The sequence below is a fragment of the Anomaloglossus baeobatrachus genome, chromosome 6, assembly GCF_048569485.1.
Source record: "Anomaloglossus baeobatrachus isolate aAnoBae1 chromosome 6, aAnoBae1.hap1, whole genome shotgun sequence".
Lineage (NCBI taxonomy): Eukaryota > Metazoa > Chordata > Amphibia > Anura > Aromobatidae > Anomaloglossus > Anomaloglossus baeobatrachus.
Window position 1 is genome coordinate 237,926,967 of NC_134358.1, and position 25,843 is coordinate 237,952,809.

Consider the following 25,843-nt stretch of genomic DNA (forward strand, 5'->3'; position numbering starts at 1 on the left):
TATGGCCACTAGAAAGACCACTTTCTGTGAAAGACGAAACAAAGAAACCTCCCTAAGAGACTCAAAGGGGGGTTTCTGCAAGGCCGTGAGGACCAGATTGAGGTCCCAGGGATCCAAGGGCCGCCGGTAAGGCGGAATGATGTGAGACGCGCCCTGCATGAAGGTGCGGACCTGAGCCAGCCGGGCGATACGCCACTGGAACAGCACTGACAGAGCCGAGACTTGTCCCTTGAGGGAATTGAGGGATAGTCCTAGCTGCAGACCGGACTGTAGAAAGGACAGAAGGGTCGGCAAGGAAAAAGGCCAAGGAGCATGGCCGGAAGAGTGACACCAGGACAGGAAAATTCTCCAGGTCCTGTGATAGATTTTGGCCGAGGAAGACTTCCGAGCCCGAGTCATAGTGGAGATGACTTCAGGAGGAATACCAGAAGCCGTCAAGATCCAGGACTCAAGAGCCACGCCGTCAATCTGAGAGCCGCAGAATTCTGGCGGAAAAACGGACCTTGTGAGAGAAGGTCTGGACGGTCCGGAAGATGCCACGGCACCTCTACGGACAGATGGAGCAGGTCTGGGTACCAAGCTCGCCTGGGCCAGTCCGGAGCAATGAGGATGACCCGACGGCCCTCCATTCTGATCTTGCGCAGAACTCTGGGCAAGAGAGCTAGAGGGGGAAAACACGTAGGACAGACGAAACTGGGACCAATCTTGAACCAGAGCGTCCGCTGCAAAGGCCTGAGGATCGTGGGAGCGAGCCACGTAAACCGGAACCTTGTTGTGCCGGGATGCCATTAGATCCACTTCCGGAGTGCCCCACTTGCGGCAGATTGACTGAAACACTGCCGGATGCAGGGACCACTCGCCACTGTCCACGGTTTGACGGCTGAGATAATCTGCCTCCCAGTTATCTACGCCAGGGATGTGGACTGCGGATATGGTGGACTTTGAGTCCTCCGTCCATTGAAGGATGCGATGAACCTCCAACATTGCCAGGCGGCTGCGTGTCCCGCCTTGGTGATTGATGTAGGCAACCGCTGTCGCGTTGTCTGACTGGACTCGGATGTGCTTGCCCGCCAACAGGTGGTGAAAGGCTAGGAGAGCTAGAAACACAGCTCTGGTTTCCAGCACATTGATCGAGAGGGCTGACTCGGACGGAGTCCAAGTGCCCTGCGCTCGGTGGTGGAGACATACCGCTCCCCAGCCGGATAGACTGGCATCCGTGGTGAGGATCACCCAGGACGGGGCCAGGAAAGAGCGCCCCTGAGACAGAGAGAGGGGCCGAAGCCACCACTGAAGGGAGCCCATGGTCTGTGGCGACAGAGCCACTAGCCTGTGCAAGGAGGAAGTCTGCTTGTCCCAACAGCGGAGAATGTCCAGCTGCAGAGGACGCAGATGGAACTGGGCAAAGGGAACAGCCTCCATTGACGCCACCATCTGACCCAGCACCTGCATTAGGTGCCTGATGGAATGACGGCGGGGCCTCAGCAGAGAGCGCACCGCCAGATGGAGGGACTGCTGTTTGACTAAGGGCAGCTTCACAATTGCCGGCAGAGTCTCGAACTGCATCCCTAGGTACGTGAGACTCTGGGTCGGAGTCAGAGTGGATTTGGGCAGATTGACAAGCCACCCGAATTGGGCTAGAGTGGCGAGAGTGAGCGAGACACTCCGCTGACAGTCTGCGCTGGATGAAGCCTTGACTAGAAGGTCGTCCATGTAAGGAATCACTGCCAACCCCTGGAGGTGCAGAACCGCAACCACTGCTGCCATGACCTTGGTGAATACTCAAGGGGCCGTGGCTAACCCGAAGGGGAGAGCCACGAATTGGAAATGTTCCTCTCCGATTGCAAAACGTAGCCAACGCTGGTGTGAAACTGCAATTGGCACATGCAGATAGGCATCTCTGATGTCGATGGATGCCAGGAAATCTCCTTGGGTCATTGAGGCAATGACTGATCGCAGAGACTCCATGCGAAAATGCCGCACCTGAACATGCTTGTTGAGAAGCTTGAGATCCAGGATGGGCCGGAAGGAACCGTCCTTTTTGGGGACTAGGAAGAGATTTGAGTAGAAACCTCTGAACCGTTCCCGGGCGGGAACCGGTACAATTACTCCGTTGGCTTGCAAGGATGCCACGGCCTGAGAGAAGGCGGCGGCCTTGGAGCAGGGGGGAGTTGACAGAAAAAATCTGTTTGGCGGGCTGGAAGAGAATTCTATCCTGTAGCCGTGGGAGATGATATCCCGCACCCACTGATCGGAGACATGTTGAAACCACACGTCGCCAAAGTGGGAGAGCCTGCCACCGACTAAGGACGTTGCTGGCGCGACCAGATAGTCAAGAGGAGGCTGCCTTAGTGGCAGCAGCTCCTGCGGTCTTCTGTGGACGCGCCTTTGTGCGCCAGTTGGATTTTTGGTCCTTGGCTGAGTTAGTGGACGAGGCCGAGGGCTTAGAGGATGACCAGTTGGAGGAACGAAAGGAACGAAACCTCGACTGGTTCCTACCCTGGGAAGGTTTCCTGGTTTTAGTTTGTGGCATGGAAGTACTCTTCCCGCCAGTAGCTTCCTTAATAATTTCATCCAGTTGTTCACCGAATAGCCTGGATCCAGCAAAAGGGAGCCCAGCAAGGTACTTCTTTGAAGAAGCATCTGCTTTCCACTCTCGAAGCCACAAGATCCTGCGGATAGCGAGGGAATTAGCCGAAGCCACCGCAGTGCGGTGAGAAGCCTACAGCATGGCAGACATGGCATAGGATGAAAAAGCTGAAGCTTGGGAAGTTAAGGCAACCATTTCGGGCATAGATTCCCTGGTGAGGGAATGCATCTCCTCTAGAGAAGCAGAGATGGCTTTGAGAGCCCACACTGCTGCAAAAGATGGGGAGAACGAGGCCCCTGCCGCCTCATATACAGATTTGGCCAGAAGGTCAACCTGGAGGTCAGTGGAATCCTTAAGAGAGGTGCCATCAGCCACTGATACAACGGTCCGGGCTGAGAGTCTAGACACCGGAGGGTCTACCTTTGGTGAATGAGCCCACTCCTTGACCACCTCAGGTGGAAACGGAAAACGGTCATCAGAACCACGCTTTGGGAAGCGTTTGTCAGGACAGGCCCTAGGCTTGGTCACAGTGGCCTGAAAACTGGAGTGGTTAAAGAACACACTCCTTGTCCTCTTAGGCAAGGTAAACTGGTGCTTTGCTGCCAGAGAGGGTTGCTCCTCTGATACTGGCGGATTGAGGTCCAGTACAGAATTAATGGACGAAATCAAATCACTAACATCTGAGTCACTTTCGGACAGATCAATGGGGCACATGGAGGTAGCCTCCGAGCCCCCAGTAAAGGCATCCTCCTCGTCCTGCGAGTCAGCTCTTGAATCAGAGCCGCGGGACGAGGAAGGAGAGGGGACCCTGCGTCTCCTTTTAGGAGGACTGGGTCTGGGACCAGATGATGAATCCTCTGTGAGCTCCACTGAGAGAGCCCTAGCAGCAGAGGCACCCTGTAAAGGGGGCTGATGCATGTTCAGCAAAGTCCGGGACAGCTGTCCCATGGAGTCGGCAAAAGACTGGGAGATTGACCTAGAGAAGGATTCTACCCAAGCCCGGGGTTCAGCCACAGGAGCCGGAGCAGCCGGAGTGACCACTGGGGGGGCGATTCCAGGCTGAGGCATTGTCAGGGCAGAGCAGGCATCACAATGTGGATATGTGCTCGGTTCAGGCAGCACGAGCTTACATGCAGTGCATACTGAATATAGCTTTGGAGCCTTGCTCCTCGTGTGAGTCATGCTGCTGAAGTGGGGGCTCTTGCCAGAGTGACCCCCAGAGAGTATATACGGAGACCCACAACCAGAGGTTGTGGCTTACCAGACCGCTGGAGCGGTGTTGTGTGCCCTCCAGATCTCAAAGCCCGGACCCCCAATCACCTCAGCAGGGATGCTGCAGCCAGTGCTGATTGCAGAGAAAACGCTGATAAAATGGCGCCGGAGCGAGGAGAGGGGGCGGGGCCAACCCGGAGAGCGGGATCTGGAGGGCCAAAGAGACTTACAGGGGAGGAGACATGTACTCAGTGAGGAGTGTCTCTCCCCTGTGCAGAACGGCCGTTGGGCGGAGCCACACTGTCCCTCTGCATGAATGACATGCGAGGGCAGTGAAACCGAAAGTAGGCCTCCGGCGAAGCCGGGGCCTAAATTTGAGCGGTGCGGCCGGCGCGCAGGCACCATCGGCGCGGTTCTCAGGCGACAGCCAGAGAACCCGCCGGAAATGTCACGAAAAACACTCAGCACACTCTCCCCACATAATAAAAGTACAGGGACCCCCAGAACATAAACGGCTCAGGTACTTAGCTTGCTGAGACGCAGGGCCATGTCCCTGGGGATGAGTGCTCCGTCAAGCAGGATCCTGAAGGGCTGCGGATGGAGACCGGTCTCCTGCAAAGCATGGAGAACCATGCTGGCTCCCACTTCAAGCCAGAGCCCGAGGGATGGTGAAGGAGCGCGGCATGTAAGGCTCCAGCCTTGGAATCAACCTTAACAAAACCGCCGACACAGTGGGGTGAGAAGGGACATGCCGGGGGTCCAGACTTGGACCCGCTTTTCTTTAAAATCTTTCCAAAAATGAAAAATCAGATGAGAATGCATGTGTGGATGTATGCCTCCTGAACACAAAGCAATGAACTGGCTAGATCTGGTTATCCAGGGGGTGTATATGCTCAGAGGGAGGAGCTACACTTTTTAGTGTAGTACTTTGTGTGTCCTCCGGAGGCAGAAGCTATACACCTAATGTCTGGGTCTCCCATAGGAATGATAAAGAAAATATTATAAATACAAGACCAGGTCATATTTTTGGAGAAAAACTGGTCATTAAACATCAAAATGCAGGGATGCATACATGTACTAACAGAGTTAAATAGATGGGTAGAGTGCTCAAAGAAGGGAATTTTGTTACTTACCGTAAATTCCTTTTCTTCTAGCTCTTATTGGGAGACCCAGACGATTGGGTGTATAGCACTGCCTCCGGAGGCCACACAAAGCAATTACACTAAAAAGTGTAAGGCCCCTCCCCTTCTGGCTATACACCCCCAGTGGGATCACTGGCTCACCAGTTTTAGTGCAAAAGCAAGAAGGAGGAAAGCCAATAACTGGTTTAAACAAATTCACTCCGAGTAACATCGGAGAACTGAAAACCGTTCAACATGAACAACATGTGTACCCGCAAACAAACCAAAAATCCCGAAGGACAACAGGGCGGGTGCTGGGTCTCCCAATAAGAGCTAGAAGAAAAGGAATTTACGGTAAGTAACAAAATTCCCTTCTTCTTCGGCTCTCTATTGGGAGACCGAGACGATTGGGACGTCCAAAAGCTGTCCCTGGGTGGGTAAAGAAATACCTCATGTTAGAGCTGCAAGACAGCCCTCCCCTACGGGGAGGCAACTGCCGCCTGCAGGACTCTTCTACCTAGGCTGGCGTCCGCCGAAGCATAGGTATGCACCTGATAATGTTTGGTGAAAGTGTGCAGACTCGACCAGGTAGCTGCCTGGCACACCTGTTGAGCCGTAGCCTGGTGTCGCAATGCCCAGGACGCACCCACGGCTCTGGTAGAATGGGCCTTCAGCCCTGATGGAACCTGAAGCCCCGCAGAACGGTAGGCTTCCAGAATTGGTTCTTTGATCCATCGAGCCAGGGTGGCTTTAGAAGCCTGCGACCCTTTGCGCTTACCAGCGACAAGGACAAAGAGTGCATCCGAACGGCGCAGGGGCGCTGTGCGGGAAATGTAGATTCTGAGTGCTCTCACCAGATCTAACAAATGTAAATCCTTCTCATACCGATGAACTGCATGAGGACAAAACGAAGGCAAAAAGATATCCTGATTAAGATGAAAAGAGGATACCACCTTCGGGAGAAACTCCTGAATGGGGCGCAGCACTACCTTGTCCTGGTGGAAGACCAGGAAGGGAGCCTTGGAAGACAACGCTGCAAGCTCAGACACTCTCCGAAGAGATGTGATCGCTACCAGAAAAGCCACTTTCTGTGATAGTCTAGAAAGTGAAACCTCCTTCAGAGGCTCGAAGGGCGGCTTCTGGAGGGCAACTAGTACCCTGTTCAGATCCCATGGATCTAACGGCCGCTTGTACGGGGGAACTATATGGCAAACCCCCTGTAGGAACGTGCGCACCTTAGAAAGTCGTGCTAGACGCTTCTGAAAAAAGACGGATAGCGCCGAGACTTGCCCTTTAAGGGAGCCGAGCGACAAACCTTTTTCTAACCCAGATTGGAGGAAAGAAAGAAGGGTAGGTAATGCAAATGGCCAGGGAGACACTCTCTGAGCAGAGCACCAGGATAAGAATATCCTCCACGTTCTGTGGTAGATCTTAGCAGACGTGGGCTTCCTAGCCTGTCTCATGGTGGCAACGACCCCTTGGGATAAGCCTGAAGACGCTAGGATCCAGGACTCAATGGCCACGCAGTCAGGTTGAGGGCCGCAGAATTCCGATGGAAAAACGGCCCTTGGGACAGTAAGTCTGGTCGGTCTGGTAGTGCCCACGGTTGGCCGACCGTGAGATGCCACAGATCCGGATACCACGCCCTCCTCGGCCAGTCTGGAGCGACGAGTATGACGCGGCTGCAGTCGGATCTGATCTTGCGTAGCACTCTGGGCAAGAGTGCCAGAGGTGGAAACACATAAGGGAGCCGGAACTGCGACCAATCTTGCACTAGGGCGTCTGCTGCTAGAGCTCTTTGATCGCGAGACCGTGCCATGAATGTTGGGACCTTGTTGTTGTGCCGGGACGCCATTAGGTCGACGTCCGGCCTTCCCCATCGGCGACAGATTTCCTGAAACACGTCCGGGTGAAGGGACCATTCCCCTGCGTCCATGCCCTGGCGACTGAGGAAGTCTGCTTCCCAGTTTTCTACGCCGGGGATGTGAACTGCGGATATGGTGGAGGCCGTGGCTTCCACCCACATCATAATGCGCCGGACTTCCTGGAAGGCTTGCCGACTGCGAGTCCCTCCTTGGTGATTGATGTATGCCACCGCTGTGGAGTTGTCCGATTGAATTCGGATCTGCTTCCCTTCCAGCCACTGCTGGAAGGCTAGTAGGGCAAGAAACACTGCTCTGATTTCCAGAACATTGATCTGAAGGCTGGACTCCTGCTGAGTCCACGTACCCTGAGCCCTGTGGTGGAGAAACACTGCTCCCCACCCTGACAGACTCGCGTCTGTCGTGACCACCGCCCAGGACGGTGGTAGGAAGGATCTTCCCTGTGATAATGAGGTGGAAAGGAGCCACCACTGCAGAGAGTCCTTGGCCGTCTGGGAAAGGGAGACTTTCCTGTCCAGGGATGTCGACTTCCCGTCCCATTGGCGGAGAATGTCCCATTGAAGTGGATGCAGATGAAACTGCGCAAACGGAACCGCCTCTATTGCCGCCACCATCTTCCCGAGGAAGTGCATGAGGCGTCTTAAGGAGTGCGACTGACCTTGAGGGAGAGCCTGCACCCCTGTCTGTAGTGACCGCTGCTTGCTCAGCGGAAGCTTCACTATCGCTGAGAGAGTATGAAACTCCATGCCAAGATACGTTAGTGATTGGGTCGGTGACAGATTTGACTTTGGGAAGTTGATGATCCACCCGAACGCCTGGAGAGTCTCCAGTGCAAAATTCAGGCTGAGTTGGCATGCCTCCTGAGAGGGTGCCTTGACCAGTAGATCGTCCAAGTAAGGGATCACAGAGTGTCCGTGAGAGTGCAAGACTGCTACCACTGCTGCCATTATCTTGGTGAACACCCGGGGGGCTGTCGCCAGACCAAATGGCAGAGCCACGAACTGAAGATGTTCGTCTCCTATCACGAAGCGCAGAAAGCGTTGGTGCTCCGTAGCAATCGGCACGTGGAGATAAGCATCTTTGATGTCTATTGATGCTAGGAAATCTCCTTGGGACATTGAGGCAATGACTGAGCGGAGGGATTCCATCCGGAACCGCCTGGCGTTCACATGCTTGTTGAGCAGTTTTAGGTCCAGAACAGGACGGAAGGAGCCGTCCTTTTTTGGAACCACAAAGAGATTGGAGTAAAATCCTCGCCCCCGTTCCAGAGGGGGGACAGGGATCACGACTCCTTCTGCTCTTAGAGAGTCCACCGCCTGCAGCAGGGCATCTGCTCGGTTGGGGTGTGGGGAGGTTCTGAAGAACCGAAGTGGAGGCCGAGAACTGAACTCGATTCTGTACCCGCGAGACAAAATGTCTGTTACCCACCGGTCTTTGACCTGTGACAGCCAAATGTCGCAAAAGCGGGAGAGCCTGCCACCGACCGAGGATGCGGAGGGAGGAGGCCGAAAGTCATGAGGTAGCCGCCTTGGAAGCGGTTCCTCCAGTTGCTTTCCTGGGGCGTGAGTGAGCCCGCCAGGAATCTGAGCTCCCTTGTCCTTTCTGAGTCCCTTTGGACGAGGAGAATTGGGGCTTGCCCGAGCCTCGAAAGGACCGAAACCTCGACTGCCACTTTTTCTGTTGAGGTTTACTTGCTCTGGGCTGTGGCAAGGAAGAGTCCTTGGACTGTTTTATGATTTCAGCCAATGGCTCACCAAACAGTCTGTCTCTAGATAATGGCAAGCTGGTTAAGCATTTTTTGGAACCAGCATCTGCTTTCCAGTCCTTTAACCATAAGGCTCTGCGCAAAACCACAGAATTGGCGGCCGCCATAGAGGTACGGCTCGTAGATTCTAGGACAGCATTGATAGCATAGGTCGCAAACGCAGACATTTGCGAAGTTAGGGACGCCACCTGTGGCACTGCTGGATGCATGATAGCATCCACCTGTGCTAAACCAGCTGAAATAGCTTGTAGTGCCCACACGGCCGCGAATGCTGGAGCAAACGACGCGCCGATAGCTTCATAGACAGATTTCAACCAAAGGTCCATCTGTCTGTCGTTGGCATCTTTAAGTGAAGCGCCATCCTCTACTGCGACTATGGATCTAGCCGCAAGCTTGGAAATTGGGGGATCCACCTTTGGGCACTGGGTCCAGCGTTTGGCCACTTCAGCGGGAAAAGGATAACGGGTATCCTTAGAACGTTTAGAGAAACGCTTGTCTGGATGAGCGTCGTGTTTCTGGATTGATTCTCTGAAGTCAGAGTGGTCCAAAAAAGCACTTAATTTACGCTTGGGATACAGGAAATGGAACTTCTCCTGCTGTGCAGCTGCCTCCTCTGCAGAAGGGGCTGGGGGAGAAATATCCAACAGTCTATTAATCGCCGATATAAGGTCATTAACCATGGCGTCACCATCAGGGGCATCGAGATTGAGAGGGGCCTCAGGATTAGAATCCTGATCACCGTCCTCAGTCTCATCACAGAGAGACTCTTCTCGCTGAGACCCTGAGCAGTGTGATGACGTCGAGGGTCTTTCCCAGCGAGCTCGCTTAGGCTGCCTGGGACTGTCATCTGAGTCAGAGACTTCAGCTTGTGATGCTTGAGACCCCCTTGAAGTACGGATTAGTTCCAACTGAGGGGGACTAGAGAGCATAGCCACAGCAGTGTCCATGGTCTGAGGAACTGGCCTGGCCTGCAAGGTCTCTAGGATTTTTGTCATAGCCTCAGACATTTTATCAGCAAACACTGCAAAGTCTGTCCCCGTCACCGGGGCAGGGTTCACAGGCGTCTCTGCCTGGGCTACCACCACAATAGGCTCTGGCTGACGAAATGCCACTGGGACTGAACATTGCACACAATGTGAATCATTGGAGCCTGCCGGTAGATCAGCCCCACATGCAGTACAAACAGTGCACACAGCCCGTGCCTTGGTAGCCTTGCGTTTTGCGGATGACATGTTGCTGCCTCCTCAGAGCAGTACAGGGTGTCCAGCCAAGAAGCGACCTTACAGTGCAACTATATATATATATATATATATGGTACCAAGAAAAAAGTACACTAATATATCACTGAGGCACTAGTGGGGCCAGCACTACTGTGCAGCTTACCGCCCGCTTAGGAGCGGTGTGTGGTCGCCAGAAATCCCTCTAGTCTGGGTCTCCCAGAGCCTGCTGCCTTTCCCCAGCCAGATCGCATGTGTAATGGCTGCCGGCGTCCTTGTGGAGAGGGGGGGCGGGCCCTGGGCGTACACCGACAAAGAGCGGGAAGTCTGCTTCCCCTTGTGCCTAGTGAGAGGGCTGGAGCATGTAAATAAAGCTCCAGCCCTCGGCGCTGCCATTGAGCAGCGTCTCTCCCCTACCCTGATTGACAGGGTGGGGGCGGGAACGAAGCGGCGCTAGGCCGCAGAAGCCGGGGGCTAAAGTTAGAAGCGCCGCCGCCGTAAAAGCGCGGTCGGCGCAAAGCCCCCGGCGCACCACAAGTCGCAGCTGCGCCGCCGCTCCAGGAGCGGTCGGCGCAGTAGTTCCCAACACACAACGTCACTCAGCAAAGCTGCAGTGACCTAACCCCCAGCGTACAGCGCCACTGTCCCCGGCGCACTACAACGCTCAGCAAGCCCTGAGAGTGTCCGTGCCTGCCGGGGACACAGAGTACCTGAAAGTTGCAGGGCCTTGTCCCTGAACGGCACTCCCGCTCCCAATCCAGCAGGTTCTATGGGTCTGTGGATGGAGCCCGGCCCCAGGGCTTGGGGGCCGGCAAGATCCCACTTCCACAGAGCCCTCCAGGGGATGAGGAAGGAAAACAGCATGTGGGCTCCAGCCTCTGTACCAGCAATAGGTACCTCAACCTTACAAGCACCACCGCGGGTGAGAAGGGAGCATGCTGGGGGCCCCATATGTGCCCTCTTTTCTTCCATCCGATAGAGGCAGCAGCTACTGCTGACTACAAACAGTGGAGCTATGCGTGGATGTCTGACCTCCTTCGCACAAAGCAGAAAACTGGTGAGCCAGTGATCCCACTGGGGGTGTATAGCCAGAAGGGGAGGGGCCTTACACTTTTTAGTGTAATTGCTTTGTGTGGCCTCCGGAGGCAGTGCTATACACCCAATCGTCTGGGTCTCCCAATAGAGCGCCGAAGAAAAGGGACTAACATGTAATCTCAACCCTATTTTAAAATGTGCAATTTTTATTAATATTCATTAAAATGTACCCACAAACAGACACATAAACATAAATGAGAACGGATCACGATATCCTTGTAAATAACCAAGGAATTTTATATACACACTCACTTTAGGAAAGGGAAGGGAAACTAATATAGCCCTATAAGGGTAGTGTATCCTACCTAACAACGGAGGGTATGACACCATAAGTTACCGGGCGCCCCCGTTCCACGTCGGCTCTCCCTCTCCCTGACCCTGATATAGGGATGGGATGGAAAGCCCTATAGTGGTGCTTGCACAGTACAATATATATGAGTTCCCAAATGGTAATACTCTTCCCTGTATTGTTTTCCTTAGATCAAGAAGGTATCAATTTACTGATCTACAACCAGGAATTCCTATTCATGATACTAGCACTGTACAAGACGTATAGACTTCTATTCCTAATAAATTATCTTTATGCAAGGTAGTGATCCATAAGAGTCATTTACAACCACATATGTTACAGGGTGGTATACCCCACAAGTATATTACAGTCACCTAGAGTCATATCACAAGGGGCTCAGATAATCTCCCCATTATACCCCAGGAGCTGAAAGAAAAATGGGATACAGACACCCCTGCAAATTACTGCAAAATAGAAAAGGTTGCTTACAGCCATGGATTGTTATTGAACAGGACCCGCTGCAGTCTCCCCTTAGCCTCCTGATGACCCTCTAAAGGGAGAGGAGAAACGCGTTGAGGCCTGGATTCCTGCTTCTCAGGGAAGTAATTCATCTTTTCTCCCTGTTATACTATATTATATAGAATATGATTGGAGCAACCTTTTCTATTTTGCAGTAATTTGCAGGGGTGTCTGTATCCCATTTTTCTTTCAGCTCCTGGGGTATAATGGGGAGATTATCTGAGCCCCTTGTGATATGACTCTAGGTGACTGTAATATACTTGTGGGGTATACCACCCTGTAACATACCATGTCAATTACCATTTGGGAACTCATATATATTGTACTGTGCAAGCACCACTATAGGGCTTTCCATCCCATCCCTATATCAGGGTCAGGGAGAGGGAGAGCCGACGTGGAACGGGGGCGCCCGGTAACTTATGGTGTCATACCCTCCGTTGTTAGGTAGGGATACACTACCCTTATAGGGCTATATTAGTTTCCCTTCCCTTTCCTAAAGTGAGTGTGTATATAAAATTCCTTGGTTATTTACAAGGATATCGTGATCCATTCTCATTTATGTTTGTGTGTCTGTTTGTGGGTACATTTTAATGAATATTGATGCATACATGTGGAAAAACTAACAAACATTCGACTTTAGCAGGAAAAAAGAGCCAACCACTATAACAAATGTGACTTTAGTAAGAGTTACTATTCCTGGAGGTTGTAAATGGGTACCGATCATTAGATCATGGTCAGTAAACTAAGCTGGCAGAATTCAAACTACATCCAAAAATATGGAGTCCATACAAAAGTTAATACCTTTGAAATTGTTTGGTATAAAATTCGTTCATTTGCTTTGTATGATATTCCCAGAAATCCTGTGTAAAAGAAAAACAAAAACAAGTTTTGCATAAATTAAATTATAGAGTTAGGGTAAGAATTATGCCCAAACTTTTTGAAAGGCTTACAGAATACCCATTTTAATTTTCACTTCACGTTTTATTGTGCCTGTGGCATAATTCAAACTGGAATTTTCCTTAGTGTCAGGATGATTGCTCGCTGAAGAAAGACGTCAAGATGCATCACAAATGTAAGGCCAGGGCAACACGGGGGATTACTGCAATCCCCTTGCATGACACTCGGCTCACGCTGGCAGTACAGCAGAGCCGAGTGTCATGCGAGTGTCCCGGCGACTGAGGTCCGACTGTGCGAGCGGACCTCAGCTGTGGGGGTCAGGCCGGCGCAGTGGAGGGGAGGGAGGGAGTTATCTCCCTCTGTCCTCCGTAGCCGGCTATTGCAATTCTCGCCCTGCACTTGCGGACACCGGTGTTACCGTGAGTGCAGTGTGATTTCTCTCGCCCCATACACTTGAATAGGAGAAAGTCTCGCATTACACCTGCAGCATGCTGCGATTGTTTTCTCGGTCCGTTTAGGGCTGAAAAAATAAAATCGCTCATGTGTGCTGACACACAGGCTAATATTGGTCCGAGTGGAATGCGATGTTTTATCACACTCCCCTCGCACCGTTTTTCTCGCCGTGTGTCTTAGGCCTAAGAGGAACTGCCATCAAAAGCCACAACACTCAGCTGAGGAGCAGCGCTGTGGAGGAGGCAGAATACGTCTTTTCACTGACTGAGCACAACGGGGCTGAAGGAAGTGTTTCTCCACCTTCAGTGCTCAGAAGAACAGGTATACATGCTCAGTCAGAGAAAAGATTTATTCTGTCTCAGGTCCACAGCGCTGCTCCTTGGCTGAGAAAGAAGCTGCCCTCATTAGCACACAACTGACAGATCAGACACATCTTGAGCCCTGTCTCTTCAGCGTGCAGCTGTCCTGACGTGACTAGGATGCCTGCAATTTGAATTATCTCATAGGATCCATATATATTAAATTCTTGTTGAATCCCATTAAAGCTCCTTTTGTATACATTGTAGGAGCAACTCTAAAAGAGTCAATGTATTTAATTGACATCGGTAGCTCTCTAGAAACCTTTTATACACAAAATGAGAAAATAAATTGGCAGATTTGTCCAATGTTGGTCTTTCGTGACTGCCTCCTACCTGCTGGAATCCTTGGCATCTACTCCATTTTATAGGCCTGGTCTGTCATTCTTGTGGCATGATGCACACGATCTCATACCAGACCTACAAATCAGAACAGGCATTGGAGATTCTAGCAGGTAGGAAGGGTTTTACAGGGCTGCCATCTTGTGGAAACAGAACACTGATTTGACTGTTGGACCAGGCTCTGGTGAATCAATTTGCTCATATCCTTTTTGAGACCTCGCAGTTGTGTGTAAGGGTAGTGCTTACAAAGATCTCCTTTTCCAGCTGAAGAGTTTCTGGCTCAATGCAAGAGAGTTCTTGTGCTACTAATGTGTTAATCCGTTCCAATTTCGAAGAACTAAAACATAAAAGAAAAAAAAAATAACACAAAAACACAGTTTGAGGTTGTCAGCATTAAATAATATAGTCAGTGTCAGTGGTATTATACAAGCAGAACTCTACCCCTGTAGGACTTCATGAATCAGAAAGGAGAGCCAATGACCATTCTAGAGAACTTACTTTATATTCATCAATTCATTCATCCAGCAAATTTTCCAAATAAGCACCAAGTAATTACAGATTGCACACACAGTCGAATGGGGAAGTCTTAAACCACAATAGAATGAAGATGTCATAATATGATAGAGTACAATATATAAAATATCTCCTGGAATACACATTAAAGTGCTCAGAATGTCTTCCAAGAGCGTTGCAACAGTCCTCCAACCAGTCCAGTGATACACACACATATATATATATATATATATATATAAACATACATATACATATATATACATATATACACACACACACATTATATATATATATATATATATATATATATATATATATATATATATATATATATATATATATATATATATATATATATATATATATATATATATATATATATATATATATATATATATAATATTCACACACAATAAAGAGAATTTTGTTACTTACCGTAAATTCTTTTTCTTATAGTTCCGTATTGGGAGACCCAGACCATGGGTGTTTAGCTTCTGCCTCCGGAGGACACACAAAGTACTACACTTAAAAGTGTAGCTCCTCCCTCTGAGCTTATACACCCCCTGGTAGCCAGTCCTAGCCAGTTTAGTGCAAAAGCTGAAGGAGAATAGCCACCCACAAGTAGAACCGAGTAAGAACCGGAACAACCGGAGACTCTGTCCACGACAACAGCCGGTGATAACACACGGAACAAGAAAATTGCCAACAGGCAACAGGGAGGGAGCTGGGTCTCCCAATACGGAACTATAAGAAAAAGAATTTACGGTAAGTAACAAAATTCTCTTTTTCTTTATCGTTCCTTTGGGAGACCCAGACCATGGGACATTCCAAAGCGGTCCCTGGGTGGGAATAAACAGAAAAAACTAAGAAGTAGGCGGAGCCTAACTTCACAAGTGGGCGACAGCCGCCTGAAGGATGCGTCTGCCCAAGCTCGCATCTGCCGAAGCATGAGCATGCACTTGGTAGTGCTTCGAAAAGGTATGCAGACTAGTCCAAGTGGCAGCCTGACAGACTTCAGCCGTAGCCTGGTGCCTAAAAGCCCAAGAGGCACCGACAGCTCTGGTCGAGTGTGCTTTGATCTCCGGCGGGGGAGGCACCTGAGTACTCTGGTAGGCGTCCGAAATGGTCGATCTAATCCAACGAGCTAAAGTCGGCTTAGAAGCAGAGAGGCCCTTGCGCCGCCCTGTGGTTAGCACAAAAAGAGAGGTGCACCGCCTAAGCGCAGCGGTGCGAGCCACATAAATCCGGAGAGCACGCACCAGATCTAGAGTATGCAGCGCTTTCTCAAAGCGATGAACAGGGGCCGGACAGAAGGAAGGCAAGGAAATATCCTGGTTAAGGTGGAAGGGAGAGACCACCTTAGGAAGAAAGTCCGGGGTCGGACGGAGAACTACCTTGTCTTGGTGAAAAACCAAAAAAGGTGACTCCGAGGAGAGCGCAGCCAAATCAGAGACTCTCCTGAGAGAAGTTATGGCAACTAGAAAGGCCACCTTTTGAGAAAGACGATACAAAGAAACCTCCCTAAGAGGCTCAAAGGGGGGTGTCTGCAATACCGTGAGGACCAAGTTAAGGTCCCAGGGATCCAAGGGCCGCCGATAAGGCGGAATGATGTGAGACGCACCTTGCATGAAGGTGCGGATCTGAGCCAGCCGGGCGAGACGCCGCTGGAACAGCACTGATAGAGCTGAGACTTGTCCCTTGAGAGAGTTGAGGGACAGTCCTAGCTGCAGACCGGACTGTAAAAAAGACAGAAGGGTCGGCAACGAGAAAGGCCAAGGAGAATGGCCGGAAGAGCGACACCAGGACAGGAAAATTTTCCAAGTCCTGTGATAGATCTTGACGGAGGAAGACTTACGGGCCCGAGTCATAGTGGAGATGACTTCAGGAGGAATACCAGAAGCCGTCAAAATCCAAGATTCAAGAGCCACGCCGTCAATTTGAGTGCCGCAGATTTCGGGCGGAAAAACGGACCTTGCGAGAGCAGGTCTGGACGGTCCGGAAGATGCCACGACATCTCCACGGACAGTTGGAGCAGGTCCGGATACCAAGCTCGCCTGGGCCAGTCCGGTGCAATGAGGATGACTCGACGGCTCTCCATTCTGATCTTGCGCAGGACTCTAGGCAAGAGAGCTAGAGGGGGAAACACGTAGGACAGACGAAACTGGGACCAGTCTTTAACCAGAGCGTCCGCGGCGAAGGCCTGAGGATCGTGGGAGCGAGCCACGTAAACCGGAACCTTGTTGTTGTGACGGGATGCCATTAGGTCCACGTCTGGAGTGCCCCACTTGCAGCAGAATGACAAACACTGCCGGGTGCAGGGACCACTCGCCACCGTCCACGGATTGACGGCTGAGATAATCTGCCTCCCAGTTTTCTACGCCAGGGATGTGGACTGCGGATATGGTGGACTTGGAGTCCTCCGCCCATTGAAGAATGCGTTGGACCTCCAACATTGCCAGGCGGCTGCGTGTCCCGCCTTGGTGATTGATGTAGGCAACCGCTGTCTTGTTGTCTGACTGGACTCGAATGTGCCTGCCCGCCAACAGGTGGTGAAAGGCTAGGAGAGCTAGAAGCACAGCTCTGGTTTCCAGCACATTGATTGAAAGGGCTGACTTGGACGGAGTCCAAGTGCCCTGAGCTCTGTGGTGGAGATGTACCGCTCCCCAGCCGGATAAGCTGGCATCAGTGGTGAGAATCACCCAGGACGGAGCCAGGAAGGAGCGCCCTTGGGACAGGGAGAGGGGTTGAAGCCACCACTGAAGAGAGCTCCTGGTCCATGGCTACAGAGCCACTAACCTCTGAAAGGAGGAAGGCCGCTTGTCCCAACAGCAGAGAATGTCCAGCTGCAGGGGACGCAGATGGAACTGGGCAAAGGGAACCGCATCCATGGAAGCCACCATTTGACCCAGCACCTGCATCAGGCGCCTGAGGGAATAACGGCGGGGCCTCAGGAGAGAGCGCACCGCTAGCCGGAGAGACTGCTGTTTGATTAAGGGCAACTTCACAAGTGCCGGCAAAGTCTCGAACTGCATCCCTAGGTACGTGAGACTCTGGGTCGGAGTCAGAGTGGATTTGGGCAGATTGACAATCCACCCGAATTGCGCTGGATGGACCCTTGACCAGAAGGTCGTCCAGATAAGGAAGCACTGCTAACCCCTGGAAGTGCAGGACCGCAATCACTGCTGCCATGACCTTGGTGAATACCCGAGGGGCCGTGGCTAACCCGAAGGGGAGAGCCACGAATTGGAAATGATCCTCTCCTATCGCAAAACGTAACCAACGCTGATGTGACACTGCGATTGGCACATGTAGATAGGCATCTCTGATGTCGATGGACGCCAGGAACTCCCCTTGGGTCATAGAGGCAATGACTGATCGCAGAGACTCCATGCGAAAATGCCGCACCCGGACATGCTTGTTGAGAAGCTTGAGATCCAGGATGGGCCAGAAGGTACCGTCCTTTTTTGGAACTAGGAAGAGATTTAAGTAAAAACCTCTGAACCGTTCCTGAGCGGGAACAGGGACAATCACTCCGTTTGCCTGCAAGGACGCCACGGCCTGCGAGAAGGCGGCGGCCTTGGAGCAGGGGGAAGTTGAGACATAAAATCTGTTTGGAGGGCTGGAAGAGAATTCTATCCTGTAGCCGTGAGATATGATGTCTCTCACCCACTGATCGGAGACATGCTTTAACCAAGCGTCGCCAAAGTGGGAGAGCCTGCCACCGACTAAGGACGTGGCTGGAGCGGGCCGAGAGTCATGAGGAAGCTGCCTTAGTGGCAGAACCTCCTGCGGCCTTCTGCGGACGCGCTTTTGGGCGCCAGTTGGATTTCTGATCCTTGGCTGAGTTCGCGGACGAGGCGGAAGGCTTAGAGGATGACCAGTTGAAGGAACGAAAGGAACGAAACCTCGACTGATTCCTACCCTGGGCGGGTTTCCTGGTCTTGGTTTGTGGCATGGAAGTACTCTTCCCGCCAGTAGCTTCTTTAATGATTTCATCCAGCTGTTCACCAAACAGCCGGGATCCAGCAAAAGGGAGCCCAGCAAGGTACTTCTTGGACGAAGCATCTGCCTTCCACTCTCGAAGCCACAAAATCCTGCGGATAACAAGAGAATTAGCTGAAGCCACCGCAGTGCGGTGAGCAGCCTCTAGCATGGCAGACATGGCATAAGATGAAAAGGCTGAAGCCTGAGCAGTTAAGGTAACCATCTCAGGCATAGATTCCTTGGTGAGGGAATGCATCTCCTCTAGAGAAGCAGAGATGGCTTTGAGAGCCCACACTGCTGCAAAAGTCGGGGAAAACGCGGCCCCCGCAGCTTCATACACAGATTTGGCCAGAAGGTCAATCTGACGGTCAGTGGAATCCTTAAGTGAGGTGCCGTCAGCCACCGACACAACAGTCCGGGCTGATAGCCTAGACACCGGAGGGTCTACCTTTGGGGAGTGAGACCACTCCTTGACCACCTCAGGCGGAAATGGAAACCGGTCATCAGAACCACGCTTTGGAAAGCGTTTATCAGGGCAGGCCCTGGGTTTGGTCACAGCGATCTGAAAACTGGAGTGGTTAAAGAACACACTCTTCACTCTCTTAGGCGAGGTAAACTGATGTTTTTCTGCCAAAGAGAGTTGCTCCTCTGATACTGGCGGATGGAGATCCAGCACAGACTTAATAGAAGCAATCAAATCACTAAGATCTGAGTCACCCTCAGAGAAATCGATGGGATACATAGCCTCCGAGCCCCCAGTGAGAGCATCCTCCTCATCTTGAGAGTCAGCTCTTGAGACAGAGCCGTGGGATTGGGAGGGGGAGGAAACCCTGCACCTTCTCTTAGAAGGACGGGGTCTGGGATCAGATGATGAATCCTCCGTGAGCTCTGATGGACGGAGGTCAGAGGATAGGAGTCCTCTGTCAAGAGTATTAGAGGCACCCTGTGAGGGGGGCTGATGCATATTCATCAAAGTCCTGGACAAAAGTCCCATGGACTCAGCAAATGACTGGGATATGGACCTAGAAAAGGACTCTACCCAGGCCGGGGGTTCAATCACAGGTGCAGCAGCAGCCTGAGAGACCACTGGGGGTGAGACTCCAGGCTGTGGCACCGCCAAGTTAGAGCAACCATCACAGTGTGGAAAAATGCTCGGCTCAGGCAGCAGGAGCTTACATGCAGTGCATGCAGAATAAAGCTTTGGAGCCTTGCTCCTTGTGTGAGACATGCTGCTGGAGTGGGGGCTTTGCAGAGAATGAACCCCAGGGAGAATATACAGAGGTCCACAACTGGAGACCGGCTGTGGCTTACTAGACCGCTGAGCGCGGTGTTGTGTGCCCTCCAGATCCCAAAGCCCGGTCCCCCAGAGCGCAGCACCTCAGCAGAGATGCAGAATGCAGGATGTCCCAAAGCAGAGTGAACTCTGCCTGAGAAATGGCCGCCGGAGCGAAGAGAGGGGGCGGGACTAGGGGCGTTCCTATAAAAGAGCGGGAACTGGAGGGCTATAGAGACCTGCCGGGAAGGAGGGACGCCCCAGCAGTGGGGAGTGTCCCTCCCCTGTGTAGAACGGCCGCCGGGAGGAGCTGAACCTGTGAGTGACATGCAAGGGCAGGAAAACGAAACTAGGCCTCCGGCGAAGCCGGGGCCTAAATTTAAGCGGCGAGGCCAACAAGCAGGCACCATCGGCGCGGTTCTCGGGCAAAAGCTGGAGAACCCGCCGGAAAAGTTAAAACAATCACATACAGCATACTCTCCCCTTACAATAAAGAACCGGGACCCCCAACATAAACGTCTCAGGTACTTAGCTGCTGAAACGCAGGGCCATGTCCCTGGGGATGAGTGCTCCGGTCCAACAGAATCCTCAAGGGGCTGTGGATGGAGACCGGACTCCTGCCAGGCATGGAGACCGTGCTGGCTCCCACTTCAAGCCAGAGCCCAGAAGGGATGGTGAAGGAGCGCGGCATGTAAGGCTTCAGCCTTGTAAATCAACCTTAACAACACCGCCGACACAGTGGGGTGAGAAGGGACATTGCCGGGAGTCCAGACATGGACCTGCTTTTCTTCAAACTCTTTCCAAAAGTCAAACAATCAGATGAGAATGCATGTGTGGATGTATGACCTCCTGAACACAAAGCGATGAACTGGCTAGGACTGGCTACCAGGGGGTGTATAAGCTCAGAGGGAGGAGCTACACTTTTAAGTGTAGTACTTTGTGTGTCCTCCGGAGGCAGAAGCTAAACACCCATGGTCTGGGTCTCCCAAAGGAACGATAAAGAAATTTTATATATATATATATATATATATATATATGTACTCACCGTAAAAATGAGTCTTCATTGGGGGACACAGGACCATGGGTTATGCTGCTGTCACTAGGAGGCTGACACTAAGTAGACAGAAAAAGTTAGCTCCTCCCCAGCAGTATACACCCAGAGCCGGAGGCGGGCTCAATTCAGTTTAGTGCACAAGCAGTAGGAGGAGAACCAAAACAACATAGATAAGTCAAAGTAAAAATTATAACCAAGTCGCCGTGCGACCAATGGCCTGGTAATATGGACCACTGAGGCAATAGGCAGGCAATATGTAATACAAAACAAGCAGGGTGGGTGCTGTGTCCCCCAATGAAGACTCAGAGAAAGAGATTTTACGGTGAGTACACAAAAATCCTTCTATCGTTTCATTGGGGGACACAGGACCATGGGACGTCCAAAAGCAGTCCCTGGGTGGGAAGAGAACAAGCACCGGAGATAGGTAGGAAACAGCTTCCCCCTGTCGGGCTTGACCCAGACCTGCAAGCACCTACCTTGTTACAGGAGTGCTACTGCCGCCCGCAAAAACTCACCCCAAGACTGGCCACTGCCGATACTTGGGCGTGATCATGGTAGAACCTAGCATAGGTATGCAGACTAAACCAGGAGGCGACTCCGCGGGCCTGGCCGGTCGACGTCTGAAGTCCATTCGTCCAAGATGCTCCCATTGCACAGGTAGCGTGCGCCTTCACTGCCTGCGGCGGGATCCATTCTTCAAGCGATAGGCTTCAAATATAGCGGAATGGATCAGTGTGGCCAACTTGGCCTTGGACGCTGGCATGCTCCTCTTGGAACCGGTTAGAAGGATGAACTAGCTGTCGGAGTAACCGAAAGGTGCGGTCCTGAGGACCTAACGCAAACTGAGAGCTCGTACCAGGGCCAGAGGAAATCCGGCCCCTTTCAGGCTGAGAGAGGGACTAGGACAGAATGAACGAAAACCAATCTCCTCATCTGGGTGGAACGGCGAGACAGCCCTGGACAGAAAGCAGGGTCTGGCCGGAGCACCACCCCCTGTCCAGGCGGAGGAACCGAAAACGGGGAAGAAAAAACGACCAGAGAGGGCTGCCTGCCCTGGCGCCCTTTGTAAAAAAGTGATGGCAACGAGGAACCCACTTTCCAAAATAGGTAAGAACCGGAGGAAACTCGGAAAGGAACAAACCGAATACCTTGAAGCGAACCCATCACCAGATTAAGGTCCCACGTTTCTAGTGGACGACGATACCGCAGAGCCAGATGGGTGACTCCCTGGGTGAAGGTCTTGATCGGCGGACGAGAAGCGAGAGGCTTCTGAAAACCATTGATAGAGCCTACATCAGGCCCTCAAAAGGGACGCGCGAGAGACCCGCATCCAGACCTGACTGTAAAAAAGAGAATTTTGTTTACTTACCGTAAATTCTTTTTCTTATAGTTCCGACATGGGAGACCCAAACCATGGGTGTATAGCTACTGCCTCCGGAGGACACACAAAGTACTACACTAAAAGTGTAGCTCCTCCCTCCGAGCCTATACACTCCCCGGATGACAAATCCAACCCAGTTTAGTGCCAAAGCTGAAGGAGGACATCCACCCATAAGTAGAGATAGAGTAAAACCCGGAACAACCGGAACTTCTGTCTACAACAACAGCCGGTGAAAACACACGGAACAAGAAAGCTGCCAACAGGCAACAGGGAGGGTGCTGGGTCTCCCATGTCGGAACTATAAGAAAGAATTTACGGTAAGTAAACAAAATTCTCTTTTTCTTTATCGTTCCTTATGGGAGACCCAAACCATGGGACGTCTCAAAGCAGTCCATGGGTGGGAAATAAACAGAAACCGAGAAGTAGGCGAAACCTAACTTCACAAATGGGCGACAGCCGTCCGAAGGATGCGTCTGCCCAAGCTCGCATCTGCCGAAGCATGAGCATGCACTTGGTAGTGCTTCGAAAGAGAGTGCAGACTAGACCAAGTGGCAGCCTGACAGACCTGCTGAGCCGTAGCCCAAGAGGCACCGACGGCTCTGGTCGAGTGCGCCTTAATCCCCGGCGGGGGAGGCATCTGAGAACATTGGTAGGCATCGGATATGGCCGACCTATTCAATGAGCTAGGGTCGGTTTAGAAGCCGAGAGACCCTTGCGCTGACGTGTGGTCAGCACACAAGAGAGGTGCACGGCCTAAGAAACAGCGGTGCGTGACACATAGATCCGGAGCGTCCGCACCAAATCTAAAGCATGCAACGCTTTCTCAAAGCGATGCATAGGGGCCGAACAAAGGGAAGACAATGAAATGTCCTGGTTAAGGTGGAAAGGAGACACCACCTTAGGGAGAAGGCCCGGAGTTGGACGGAGAACCACCTTGTCTTGGTGAAAAAAAACAAAAAGGGTGACTCCGAAGAGAGCACAGTCAAATAAGAGACTCTCCTGAGAGAAATTATGGCCACCAGAAAGACCACTTTCTGTGAAAGACTAAACAACGAAACCTCCCTAAGAGGCTCAAAGGGGGGTTTCTGTAAGGCCATGAGGACCAGAGTAAGGTCTCAGGGATCCAGAGACCGCCGGTAAGGCGGAATGATGTGAGATGCGCCCTGCATGAAGGTGCGCACCTGGGCCAGTCGGGCGATATGCCGCTGGAACAATGCTGACAGAGCCGAGACCTGTCCCTTGAGGGAATGAGGGACAGACCTAGCTGCAGGCCGGACTGTAGAAAGGACAGGATGGTCGGCAAGGAAAAAACGGCCAAGGAGCATGGCCGGAAGAACGACACCAGGACAGGAAAATTCTCCAAGTCCTGAGGTAAATCCTGGCCGAGGAAGACTTCCGAGCCTGAGTCATAATGAAGAAGACCTCGGAAGGAATGCCTGAAGCCGTAAGGATTCAGGGCTCAAGAGCCACGCCGTCAATCTGAGAGCCGCAGAATTGTTGTGGAAAACGGACCCTCTGAGAGAACGTCTGGCCGGTCCGGGAGATGCCACAGCACCTCTACGAACAGACGGAGCAGGTCTGGGAATCAAGCTCGCCTGGGCCTGGGGCGATGAGTACGACCCGACGGCCCTCCATTTTGATCTTGCGCAGGACTCTGGGCAAAAGAGCTAGAGGGGGAAACACGTAGGCCAGACGGAACTGGGACCAATCTGGAACCAGCGCGTCCGCTGCCAAGGCCTGAGGATCGTGGGAGCGAGCCACGTAAACCGGGACCTTGTTGTTGTGCCGGGATGCCATTAGATCCACTTCCGGAGTGCCCTGCCTGCTAAATTGACCGGAACACTGCCGGATGCAGGGCTCACCCGCCGCTGTCCACGGTTTGACGGCTGAGATAATCTGCCTCCCAGTTTTCTGCGCCTGGGATGTGGACTGCGGATATGGTGGACTTGGAGTCCTCCGTCCACTGAAGGATATGTTGAACTTCCAACATTGCTAGGCGGCTGCGAGTCCAAGGACTACAGCCCTGATTTCTAGCACATTGATCGAGAGGGCTGATTCGGACGGAGTCCAAGTGCCCTGTGCTCGGTGGTGGAGAAACTGCTCCCCAGCCAGATAGACTGGCATCCGTGGTGAGAATCACCCAGGACGGGGCCAGAAAGGAGCGTCCCTGGTACAGAGAGAGGGGCCGAAGCCACCACTTAAAGAGAGCTCCTGGTCTGTGGCGACAGAGCCACCAGTCTGTGCAAGGAAGAAGTCCCTTGCCCCAACAGCGGAAAATGTCCAGCTGCAGGGGACGCAGATGGAACTGGCAAGGGGAACCGCTTCTATTGACGCCACCATCTGACCCAGCACCTGCATGAGGTGCCTGATGGAATGACGGCGGAGCCTCAGCAGAGAGCGGACCGCCAGATGAAGAGACTGCTGTTTGACTAAGGGCAGCTTCACAAGTGCCAGCAGAGTCTCGAATTGCATCCCCAGGTACGTAAGTTCCTGGGTCGGGGTCAGAGTGGACTTGGAAGCGTGGCGAGAGTGAGCGAGGCACTCCGCTGAGAGTGAGCGAGGCACTCCGCTGAGAGTGAGCGAGGCACTCCGCTGAGAGTGAGCGAGGCACTCCGCTGAGAGTGAGCGAGGCACTCCGCTGAGAGTGAGCGAGGCACTCCGCTGAGAGTGAGCGAGGCACTCCGCTGAGAGTGAGCGAGGCACTCCGCTGAGAGTGAGCGAGGCACTCCGCTGAGAGTGAGCGAGGCACTCCGCTGAGAGTGAGCGAGGCACTCCGCTGAGAGTGAGCGAGGCACTCCGCTGAGAGTGAGCGAGGCACTCCGCTGAGAGTGAGCGAGGCACTCCGCTGAGAGTGAGCGAGGCACTCCGCTGAGAGTGAGCGAGGCACTCCGCTGAGAGTGAGCGAGGCACTCCGCTGAGAGTGAGCGAGGCACTCCGCTGAGAGTGAGCGAGGCACTCCGCTGAGAGTGAGCGAGGCACTCCGCTGAGAGTGAGCGAGGCACTCCGCTGAGAGTGAGCGAGGCACTCCGCTGAGAGTGAGCGAGGCACTCCGCTGAGAGTGAGCGAGGCACTCCGCTGAGAGTGAGCGAGCCACTCCGCTGAGAGTGAGCGAGCCACTCCGCTGAGAGTGAGCGAGCCACTCCGCTGAGAGTGAGCGAGCCACTCCGCTGAGAGTGAGCGAGCCACTCCGCTGAGAGTGAGCGAGCCACTCCGCTGAGAGTGAGCGAGCCACTCCGCTGAGAGTGAGCGAGCCACTCCGCTGAGAGTGAGCGAGACACTCCGCTGAGAGTGAGCGAGACACTCCGCTGAGAGTGAGCGAGACACTCCGCTGAGAGTGAGCGAGACACTCCGCTGAGAGTGAGCGAGACACTCCGCTGAGAGTGAGCGAGACACTCCGCTGAGAGTGAGCGAGACACTCCGCTGAGAGTGAGCGAGACACTCCGCTGAGAGTGAGCGAGACACTCCGCTGAGAGTGAGCGAGACACTCCGCTGAGAGTGAGCGAGACACTCCGCTGAGAGTGAGCGAGACACTCCGCTGAGAGTGAGCGAGACACTCCGCTGAGAGTGAGCGAGACACTCCGCTGAGAGTGAGCGAGACACTCCGCTGAGAGTGAGCGAGACACTCCGCTGAGAGTGAGCGAGACACTCCGCTGAGAGTGAGCGAGACACTCCGCTGAGAGTGAGCGAGACACTCCGCTGAGAGTGAGCGAGACACTCCGCTGAGAGTGAGCGAGACACTCCGCTGAGAGTGAGCGAGACACTCCGCTGAGAGTGAGCGAGACACTCCGCTGAGAGTGAGCGAGACACTCCGCTGAGAGTGAGCGAGACACTCCGCTGAGAGTGAGCGAGACACTCCGCTGAGAGTGAGCGAGACACTCCGCTGAGAGTGAGCGAGACACTCC

The 25,843-nt window shown here is 52.8% G+C and overlaps 1 protein-coding gene across 1 annotated transcript in view; it reads right to left on the reverse strand.

The window, feature by feature from the left end:
- Positions 1 to 25,843, reverse strand: part of SYCP2L (synaptonemal complex protein 2 like) — a 385,988-nt gene that overhangs the window by 12,366 nt on the left and 347,779 nt on the right. Inside the window, exons 21-22 of the mRNA XM_075316073.1 lie at positions 13,983 to 14,073; positions 12,490 to 12,548 (exon numbers count right to left, since the gene is read on the reverse strand). Of these exons, the coding sequence (XP_075172188.1) occupies positions 12,490 to 12,548; positions 13,983 to 14,073 (150 nt within the window). The remainder of the gene's footprint in view (positions 1 to 12,489; positions 12,549 to 13,982; positions 14,074 to 25,843) is intronic.